Here is an 11,133-nt window from a genome sequence, read left to right on the forward strand (position 1 = left end):
CTACCCAGCAAAGCTATCATTCAGAATTGAAGGGCAGATAAAGAGCTTCACAGATAAGAAAAAGCTGAAGGAGTTCATCACCACCAAACCAGTATTATATGAAATGCTGAAAGGTATTCTTAAAGAAGAGGAAGAAGAAAAAAGTAAAGATAAAAATTATGAACAACAAATACATATCTATCAACAAGCGAACCTAAAAATCAAGTGAATTAAAAACCTGAGGAACAGAATAATCTGGTGAATATAATAGAATCAGGGGCATAGAAAGGGAGTGGACTGATAATTCTCAGGGGGAAAGGAGTATGGGGGGTTCATGAAGAGAATGGACAAAAATCATACACCTATGGATGAGGACAGTGGGGGGGAGGTAAGGGCAGAAGGTGGGGTGGGAAATGGGTGGAGGGGAGCTATGGGGGGAAAAAGGAGAAATAATTGTAATAATCTGAATAAAGATTTATTTAAAAAAAAAATAAATAAATAAATAAAAAAGAAAACAGGAGTGAGCTCCTTGACATTGATCTGGTTGATGATTTTTGGGGCCTGGCAGCTAAAGTATAAATAACAAGTGGGACTGCATCAAACTAAAAAGCTTCTGCAGAGGAAAGGGGAAAACCAACAAAATTTTGATAAGACAATCTATGGAATGAAAAAATATTTGCAATCATATACCTAATGGACTAATATATGAAGTATATAAAGAACTCATACAACTTAATAGCAAAAAAAAATCTGATTTAAAATTGGGCAGAGGATCTTAATAGACATTTTTCCAAAAAAGACATACAAATGGCCAACAGGTACATGAAATGATGCTCAACATCATTAATTACCAAGGAAATGCAAATCAAAACCACAATATGATATTGCCTCACCTGTCAGAAGGACTGTTATCAAAAAGAAGTAAGTGTTGGCAAGAATGTGGAGAAAAGGGAATCCTCGTGCACTGTTGGTAGGAATGTAAATAATTGGTGCAGCCACTATGAAAGATATGGAGGTTCCTCAAAAAGTTAAAATGGAATTATTGGTTCCGCAATTCCACTTCTAGGTATTTATCCAAAGAAAAACACTAACTCAAAAAGATACATGCTCTCTTGTGTTCACTGCAGCACCATTTACAATTGCCAAATAATGGAAACATTGACAGGTAAATGTTTAAAGATGTGGCACATAGGTACAGTGGAATATTATTCAGCCATAAAAAAGAAGGGACTTTTGCCATGTGCAACAGCATGGGTGAACATGGAGGGTATTATGCTAAGTGAAGTAAGTCAGAGAAAGACAATTACCGTATACTCTCATGTGGAATCTTAAGTCCTTGGGATATAGTGTACAGCATGGTGACTAGTTAATAATACTGTATTGTATATTTGAAAGTTGCTAAGAGTATCTCACAAAGTTTCATTTTAAAATTCAGAGTAATAACCAGTCTGCATTTCCTAGTTTTTCTACTTAATTTACATAAACATTTTACAGAAAATGAAATGCACAAGAGGAAAATCAAGGTTTAGCAGTTTTTGATATGGCTCTGTGTTTGATATCCCAACGATATTTTGTGTTACAGTCGATGCAGAATCATGCCGCAGTGTTCCGTGTGGGCAGTGTGTTACAGGAGGGCTGTGAGAAAATCAGCCAGCTCTACGGGGACCTGAAACACCTGAAGACGTTTGACAGAGGTGAGCAGTTCCCAGGCCCCTGCACGTAGTTGGGGTGCAGGATTCCCATTCAGTGATGATTTAGCCCCATCCTGGCCCTCTCTCATGGGTGGCTTTTGTGTCCCCAGGAATGGTCTGGAACACAGACCTGCTGGAGACCTTGGAGCTGCAGAACCTGATGCTCTGTGCGCTTCAGACCATTTATGGAGCAGAGGCCCGGAAGGAGTCACGTGGCGCTCATGCTCGGGAAGATTACAAGGTGCGCCTTCGTGACACACTCATGTGCACCACATGTCCTTCCCATGGGCATCCCTCACTGACCCTGCAATTTCTCCACATTTACTCCATTTTGAGTAAAGTGAGAGAAGTCAATTGAGAAACAGGCTTTTCTTCCCTCCTGGTAACTTCATAGCTGTGTTCCCAAGGTATTTGTACCACAGGACTTCTTTCTGCTTTGAGTCAGTATCTCTTGCTACTAACTGTGGCATCTCTAAGCAGAGTGCAATTTTCCTCATTAGGGCGAAAGTGAGGCTGCAGCTCGAGTACTGTGGCCAGAAAATGCTACCTTAAGTGATTTAAAATGATGAGTAAATCATCATTTTGGGCCTGTGATTATGGGTTTTTGTCTTGGGGCCACAACATTTTTAAAGAAGCTGGTTTTTCTGCAGAGCACACTTGTCAGATTCTGCCAGAAAAGAGCACTCAGCTTATGAGAGCAAAAAATAGTGGGCAGAGGAGCTTGGGGCAAGTGCCATTTAAGGATGAACAATATCAGCAAGCCGTGGGCAGTTTCCCCCAGACAGGCACACAGACTCTTATCTAGGACAGTGTTTGGGTTGCTGACAACCTTACCGGTCTACACAAAGGGTTAGTGGGAGATTGGCTAAGTAAAGAGGATCTCCCTCTTTTTTTAAAAAATACATCTTTATTGATTTCAGAGAGGAAGGGAGAGGGAGAGAGAGAGAGAAACATCAATGGTGCGGGAGAATCATGGATCGGCTGCCTCCTGCACGCCCCCACTGGGGATGGAGCCACAACCCATGTATGTGCCCTGACCAGGAATCAAATTGTGACCTCCTGGTTCATGGGTTGACATTAAACCACTGAGCCACATCAGCCCAGCAAGAGGATCTTGATTTACTGAGAATCTGCTTGATTCTTTACTGATTGGCCTGGATTAGATTTGCTGCTTACTTGGTGTGAAGTAAGAGATTGGTAAGCACATTCATCATGTGTACGGAAGAACTGGAAGCTTCTCCAGGCTGTGGATTGGCAGTTCTTGTTGCAATGAAGTCTTCATTTCATTTAGTCAGCACATAAAACCCACTCACCCCAGGAGAGCAAGTCTTGTCCTTATGTGTTTAGAAGGAAGACATTGTGCTATGGCTTGCTTGCCCTTAGGTAAAAGGTCTTGCCTCTGCCCACCCCCACACTTGCCCCAACCCGAAGAAATAACAAGTGTTTGGATCTTTGGGGTTTTATATGAAGAGGCTCTTGTATGGCCTATCCATTACCATGTGCGAGTTAATAGCTTCTCTTTAGGAGATTTTGAAAATTTTAACATAATTTGCTAAGATTGAAACGTTTAAATTAAAAAGGCTGAAAGAAGGTAAAATCTCCCCGAGTACAGAGCAAAAAGATAAAAGTTTTTGATAAATGTTTAAGTGCATAAAAGCACATAAACTGAACTCTGGACCCTCCCTGCTGTAGAAACCCACTGCCCGGCTGTGTGGCCTGACCTCAGGGATCTTGACTTTGTCAGGACTTGGGCTGTGGTGGAAATGGAATAAGTAAAGTGGGGTTCTGGGATGAGCTGGTACAGAATGAGGGGCTTACCAATAACTGAGGCTGATGGCTGGTAAATGGCTGGCACATCTCGTTTCTCCATTCCCATGTCTGGTACTTGGTTGCACTGTGTTACATGTTCTTTTAGATGAGATGTACACAAGTGGTTTCCATTGTAGAGGGGCAGACCTGGGATGGAACAGGGACTAGGAAGGTCCTGGCTGTCTGAACAAGGTCTGCTTGGGACAGTGGGACCTTCAGTGGGATGTGGGGTTCCTATTAGACCCATCTCTCATGTATCAGTTTAATGAGTTTGCCATGTTTTGTGGTTATATGGCTCTGTTAGAGTAATAAGGAATTTGGAATGTAATTGTCAATGCTTTCTGAAATATATTTCCTTTCTTGGCCTCAGGACCGGGTGGATGAGTATGATTATTCCAAGCCCATCCAGGGGCAGCAGAAGAAGCCATTTGAGCAGCACTGGAGGAAGCACACCCTTTCCTATGTTGATGTTGGGACTGGGAAGGTAAGTGGGCAGTGTGGTTTGCTCATATGTGCACTGACACATGCATTTAATGAACTAGGAGAAGCACCGTGGGTTTAAATCGACTGCTGATAGATTTGAGACACCACTGAAAAAGACACTGTCAGTCAGGCTTCTGCCTGGAAACCGGACTCGGCATCATTCAGCAGGACTGGTCTTCCACAGCATTGCCGATGGTCAGGGAGTAAGCCCCCACGACTTGGTGGCAGGGTCTGAAATGGTGAAACCTGAGGCCATGGAGTGTGGGGGCTGGGAAAGGAAAACACCCCTCGCCACTTCCCCTCCATTGGCTAGACCACCTGGAAGCAGCTTCAGGGAAGCCCAGGGGATTCAGGGAGCAAGCAGAGGGGGTGAGCCAGCTGAGATTGCAATAGAAGCTTCTGGTCTTACCCATTGGGCATTTTTGTTACCGTTAAGATAGAAATTGAGATACAAAGTGTTTATCCCTAAGCTTTTTTTTTGTTTGTTTTTTAATGTGTTTTTATTGATTTCAGAGAGGGAGAGAGACAGAAAAACATCAGTGATGAGAGAGAATTATTGATTGGCTGCCTCCTGCATGCCCCCTACTGGAGATTGAGCCCTTGACTGGACTCAAACCTGGGACCCTTCAGTCCACAGGCCGAAGCTCTATCCACTGAGCCATACCGGCTAGGGCTATCCCTGAGCTTTTAATAGCTTGTAAGCATAGTCTTGATCCTTTATCTGGGTCTACAGAAATTAAGTTGTGCTTTGTGGTCATCACTTAATATAGAGTGCCTACACCCAGGTGGCTCAATTGCTTGGAGCATTGTTCTGTACTCCAAAAGGTTTCGGGTTTGATTCCTGGTCGGGCGCATGTGGGAGGCAATTGATCAGTGTTCCTCCCTCTCCCTTTCTCTCCTTTCTTTCTCTCTCTCTCTTTCTCTCCCCCTTTCTCTCTCTAAAATCAATAAACATGTCCTTGGGTGAGGATTAAATAAACATATATAGAGAGCCCACTATGACTGTTTAATCTGGGCAGTCAGTCTTTTTCATTTTCATGAAGGCTATTTTCTGACTATATAGGAAGTCAGACTTCCCTCTCCCAGTACAACCCTATTTTTTAAAAATATGGTTTACTGATTTTTGGGAGGGAAGGAGGGAGAGAGAGAGAGAGAGAGAGAGAGTTTCAGGGAAACATTGATTGCTTGCCTCCTGCACACACCTTGCCTTGGGACAGAACCCACAACCTGGGCATGTGCCTTGACTGGGGAATCGAACCGGTGACCTTTCTGTGCAACTGAGCCACACTGGTCAAGGCTGTTTGGGGTTTTGATGATCATAAAAGAAATACATGCTCATGTTAGAAAGTATAAGAAGAATAAAGAAAATTGACATTTATAAGCTCACCAATTAGAAATATTGTAATTTTGAAATATTTCCTTCATTTTGTGAACGTGTACAATCTTTTCCTTATGTGTGTATATGTAAATATTCACTTGCAAGTAGAATACAATGGAAGTAAATACACAGTAAAAAGATACTTTAAGTATGACAGCATATCCAGGGTTTTATCTAAGTGCCTGCATATTTGTCTGAAAATCTACTTTTATGGTTAATTTTTCAAGAGCATATGATAGTGCTGTTAGTACATTTTTGTGCCTCAACTTAACCACCAACTCTTCTGTTTAAGGTTTCTCTGAAATACAGACCTGTAATCGACAAAACTTTAAATGAGTCTGACTGCGCCACAGTCCCCCCAGCCATTCGCTCCTACTGATGAGACCGGAGTTGACCTGCTTTTGTAATTATGTATAATAAATAGCTCACAGACGTGCTCAAATAAAATTCTTTACTCTAGTGAATATGGAGTGCCATCTCAATAAAGGTCAGTGGTTTGCCAGTAATCAAGGCCACAGTGAATAACTTTGTGTGTGAAGTCGTTTTTCTTTGACAGTTTCTTTGAGGTGGAGTCCTAGGTGTAGAATTGCTGAGTCACCTTTTGTCAAATTCCCTTTCTTAGGGCTATGGCATTCTGCATTCCGACCAGAAATGTATGAGAGTCCTGTTTTGCAAAGAAGGTGTGATGATGGCAAGCTTCTGGATGTTTATCACTCACAAAATGAGAAATTTTACCTTAGTATAGCTTGTCTTCTTTTTTTCTTTTTTTTGGTTTTTCTTTTTCTGTTGGCATTGTTAACATTTTTTTAAGTATAATTGGCAGAAGACCATAAATGTTTTCACCATTCCCAAATACCCACCTCCTCTTTTTTCCCCACCAGTTCACAAGGAACCTGTGATCTATTTTCTATTCTTACAGATTAGTTTGCATTCCTTACGTTTTATGTAAGTGGAAACATACATGTATTATTTTGTCTGGCTTTCCTTAGCATGGTAATTGAGATTTATCCATGCTGCTGACCCAGTAGTTAACTATGGAAAGCGGCCACAGTGTTTGGACAGGTTCAAGCCTCGACTAATGAGAGGGCACAGTCCTCTTGTAGCAAAGCCACGTGCAAGCCCTCCCAGCACAATTATAAAAGCTATAGTTGTAAGCTTGACCTTATGGTCCGAACCTGTGGTCCCACGTGGCTAAGTGATCTAGGTTGCGGGAGGTGCAAGTAAACAAAGATTGATCAGGTGCAAGTAATTGAGTAGATTGGCAACCCGTGAGTTGTAACCACGCCCTTACTTTGCCTCGTGGAATATGGCTATAAAATAAAGACTCGGCTTTCAGGCTGTTGAGCTGTTGCTACGGTAGCTCTTCATCAGAGAGGACAGCGTCCCACCCAGACCCAGTTTTATTCTCTTGTCTTTTGTCAATCCTTCACTGCCCCCTCTCAGGCTCACCGAACCTGTCTGAGCTGGCTTGGCACAGTTAACAAGAAAAGGGACTGGTGTGTTACCTGGGTTGAGGGCTGTATCCAGTGTGCCAGAACTCCTGGGCCTGCTCCATGCCACACTTCTACCACTAGAAAGCCCTCAGCAGAGTTGCAGGTTCTTTCAGCAAGCAGCTAGGGGCTTCACAGTTCTGGTGAGTGCTGAGGGACAGCATCAAGTGTCTGCAATCCAGCTGTGACAGTCACACAGAGGAAAACATTATTTCAAGGTTCATTGAGTCGACAATTTTAGTAAATTAACTACAAATTGAGCCACTAAGAAATCCTAAATTTCAATCAGTAATCTCATTATTGGTAGTAATGTTGGTATTTATCTTTTGAAATTGTATAGTGTGGGTTAAAGCTCATAACAATGTTAATGTTAAAACAATTTTTTTAAAAGAAAACGTTCAAAAACAGGTGAAAACCCTGTAATACTAAATTTGGTACAGAAATAAGTGTCAACTCATCCTTTTCTTTATTCTTTTAAAAAATACACATTTCCTAGCTCTGCCCTAGTAACAGTGGACACCCCAAGCACCTGGATTGTGACCTGCATATCATATCCCACGGAAAGAAACCAGGGCTCCTTGAAGAATTGCTGATTCCTGTAAGGGGGAGAGGGAGGCTGTTGCAACATGAGCCTAAAATGGTTTTCTGATTCAGAGAGCCAGGACACCATCAAAGACTGCTAGAACCATGTCAGAGGGCGCCTGGGAGCTAGCCAACAATAATAACATCTGATTGAAACATTGAATATATTAAAAACAATGTATAATAGTTTAAAAACAGCCAAAACCAACCAAAAACACAATTGGTCACTCTTGGAAGTAACTAGGGCACTAACTCATAACACTGAAAATGGACAATTAAAGGAAAATAATTATCCTACCTTTCTCTACAAACCGCAATCCAGAATAACCTAGTTCAGTGGTCGGCAAACTGCGGCTCATGAGCCACATGCGGCTCTTTGACCCCTTGAGTGTAGCTCTTCCACAAAATACTACGGCCTGGGCGAGACTATTTTGAAGTGGCGTTAGAAGAAGTTTAAGTTTAAAAAACTTGGCTCTCAAAAGAAATTTCAATCGTTGTACTGTTGATATTTGGCTCTGTTGACTAATGAGTTTGCCGACCACTGTTAGGCAAAGGAAACTAAGGAGAAAATAAACAAATGGGATTACATCAAAATAAAAAGCTACTGGCCCTAGCTGGTTTGGTTCTGTGGATAGAGCATCCGCCTGAGGACTGAACAGTCCCAGGTTCAATTCCGGTCAAGAGCACATGCTTGGGTTGTGGGCTTGATCCCCAGTGGGGGGCATACAGGAGGCAGCCAATCGATGATCCTCTCATCATTGATGCTTCTATCTCTCCTCTCTCCCATCCTCTCTGAAATCAATAAAAATGTTTTTTAAAAATTAAAAAGCTTCTGCACAGCAAAAGAAACGATCAAAAAGAAAAGGGAACCCACTGTATGGGAGAACATATTTGGCAATGATACATCTGATAAAGAGTTAATATCCAAAATATATAAGAAACTCATACAACTTAACTAAAGGAAGACAATCCAATTTAAAAATGGGCAAAGGATCTAAATAGACACAAATGGCCAAGAGATGTATGAAAAAATGCTCAAAGTCACTGATCATCAGAGATGCAAATTAAAACGACAATGAGGTATCACCTCACACCTGTCATGATGGCTACGGCTACCATCAACAAATTACAAATGTTGGCGAGGATGTGGAGAAAAGGGAACCTAGTGCACTGCTGGTGGCAATGCAGACTGGTGCAGCCATTATGGAAAACAGTATGGAGTTTCCTCAAAAAATTAAATAGGGAACTGCCATTGACCCAGTGATCGAACTTCCAGGAATATATCCTAAGAAACTGGAAACACTAATCAGAAAGGATATATGCAACCCTATGTTCATAGCAGCACAATTTACAATAGCTAAGATCTGGAAACAGCCCAAGTGCCCATCAGCAAATGAGTGGATACTATGGAATACTGTGCAGCAGTAAAAAAGAAAAATCTCCTCTTACCCTTTGAGACTGCACAGAGGAACCTGGAGAGTATCATGCTAAGTGAAATAAGCCACTCAGAGAAAGACAAGTATCACATGATCGCAGTCATATGTGGAATCTAAGTAACAAAATAAACTGATGAACAGAGTGGATCCAGAGACATGGAAGCATGGAACAGAATGTGGAATCTCGGAGCGAAGGCTGGGGAGGGTGGGTGGGAGGTTATCAACGAAAGACCTTGTATGCTTATATGCATAACCCATGGGCACAGACTATAGGATGGTGAAGGTGTGGGGCAGAGGGCAGGGGCGGGCTGGAGAGGGTCAATAGGGGGTGGGGTGGGGGAAGGGACATATGTAATACTTTCAATATTTTTTTTTTAAAGGAGGTAATTGAAAATGGGTAGAAAGACAACTGACTACCTCAGGAGGATTCATTCAAGCCAGCAGATGTAATGAGAAAGTATATGCCAGAGCATTTTGTAAACGAAGAGAAAGCTTTAGTACAGGCTTTGGAGCAACATTTAAATGTTAGGACAATGAATTAAAAGCTAGCACGGGTAACCACGGAAACAGGAAAGGATAACAACAAAAGGGCCAATTAGATTTCAAAGAAATAACAGGTGATTTTCTTATGTCTGCCTGCTACTTCTAAACCAGTACCTTCAAACTACTTTCATGAGTATTCTGAGACCAAGAAAATCACCAGCAAGTGGGTAAGTTTCTATGAGACTCCACTAATTAAGGAGCCATGGGACAATATTTCACACTGGAAATGTTTGTAAAATGTGTTCACAGTTTCTAAATGAACTCATCTGAGCTAGGGGGGATGACAAACAAGAGAAGTAAAAAAAAAAAAATTATATATATATATATATAATATATATATATACACATATATGTATATGTGTGTGTGTGTGTGTGTGTGTGTGTATATATATATATATATATATATACATATATATATATATATATAAAGATATAATGAAAATAGAATATTGCCCAAAGAGATGATGTAGATAATTTATAATCTGGATTAAAAGAAACAAAAAGGTAAGACATAGTAAAATATTCAGACTTGCACTTTCCATAGCAATAGCCATAGCCACATGCCTATTTACATTTAAGTTCATTAAAATTAAATAATATTTAAAATTAAGTTCCCAAGCTACCTTGATCCATTTCAAGTGCTCAGTAGCCATATGTGTCCAGTAGCTGCTATATTGGACAGCATCTACAAAACAATTCTATCATTGCAGAAAGTTCTATCGGCCACTGCTAATGTATACATTTGCTCATATCTAAGAAAATAGCATATATTTGATAAATTGACTATTTCAGTAAGAAGCCTGACAAAAAGTGGTAGTGTATTCCTTTCCTTCCTCCTGAATTCTGACAAAGCAAGGGGAAGGCTTGGTGTGGTGGACTCTGTTCCCTAGAATTTTACACCAGAGGCTGTAAAAGGGAATGAGTCTGAAAAAGAAAAGTTATCCATTGTGCAAATGTCACAGTGCAGCTGATGAGAAAAGACAGATAATCTGTGAAGGTAAGATACATACAAAATTTGGTCATCCATTGGTTTAACATATTTATAGAGAACTTACTGTATGCCAAAGACAGAATGAACAAGAGGGTGGACTGTGGAAAGTTAAGAATTCCAACATCCAGGTAAAACCAATGTTCAGAAAAATTCTAAGGATAGTAAAAGAGGCATTTCCCAATTAACTCAGAGAAATTAGACCAAAAGGAAAGACTGGCCTGAGATTTGATACATTGTGTGACAACGTTAGTGTAGGGAAGAAAGCAGTGTTGTCTTTCAGTTTGTTTCCTCCTCCATCCAGGCACACCATCTAAATGGAAAGCTTAGACCAGACCTGGTTAGGAGGGAATTGAATCCTGAGATAGGCAAGGAGATAGTGGCAAGCGCATCAATACTTTAAGTAATTGAGTCAGCAGGACCAGGAGCAGATGATCTGCCTCTTTCTATTGACAGAAGGTGGTCTCTGTTGGTGCTGTTGGTGACAGGACCTCAGGCAACACCTCTCAGCAATGGCAAAGGTCCATGGTGAGGACTTTAAGGCTTGGTTGTGCCGAGCAGTGCAGCACAGGTGTGCAACCCTCATGTAGTGCTCAGACTTAGCCTCTCAGAGCCAAAGGTTCCTTAGAGATCAGGACTGCGGTGATGGGAGGGACTGAGGCTGCTTGGTTTGCAAGTGCACCAGGCTGGTCTGGTGAATATATATGGGGCAGGGGTGATTTTTATAGAAACCTTTACTTCCTAGTACTGTCCC

General features: G+C 41.4%; 1 protein-coding gene across 1 annotated transcript in view; it reads left to right on the top strand.

Moving 5' to 3' along the window:
* Positions 1-5,865, top strand: part of SDHA (succinate dehydrogenase complex flavoprotein subunit A) — a 40,676-nt gene extending 34,811 nt beyond the window's left edge. The window contains exons 12-15 of the mRNA XM_080677595.1: positions 1,562-1,673; positions 1,781-1,911; positions 3,850-3,963; positions 5,633-5,865. Coding sequence (XP_080533721.1) covers positions 1,562-1,673; positions 1,781-1,911; positions 3,850-3,963; positions 5,633-5,719 — 444 coding nt within the window. The 3' untranslated portion in view covers positions 5,720-5,865. The remainder of the gene's footprint in view (positions 1-1,561; positions 1,674-1,780; positions 1,912-3,849; positions 3,964-5,632) is intronic.
* Positions 5,866-11,133: the final 5,268 nt, after the last annotated feature.

This window comes from Plecotus auritus, assembly GCF_963455305.1.
Source record: "Plecotus auritus genome assembly, chromosome: 7".
In the NCBI taxonomy this organism is placed as follows: domain Eukaryota; kingdom Metazoa; phylum Chordata; class Mammalia; order Chiroptera; family Vespertilionidae; genus Plecotus; species Plecotus auritus.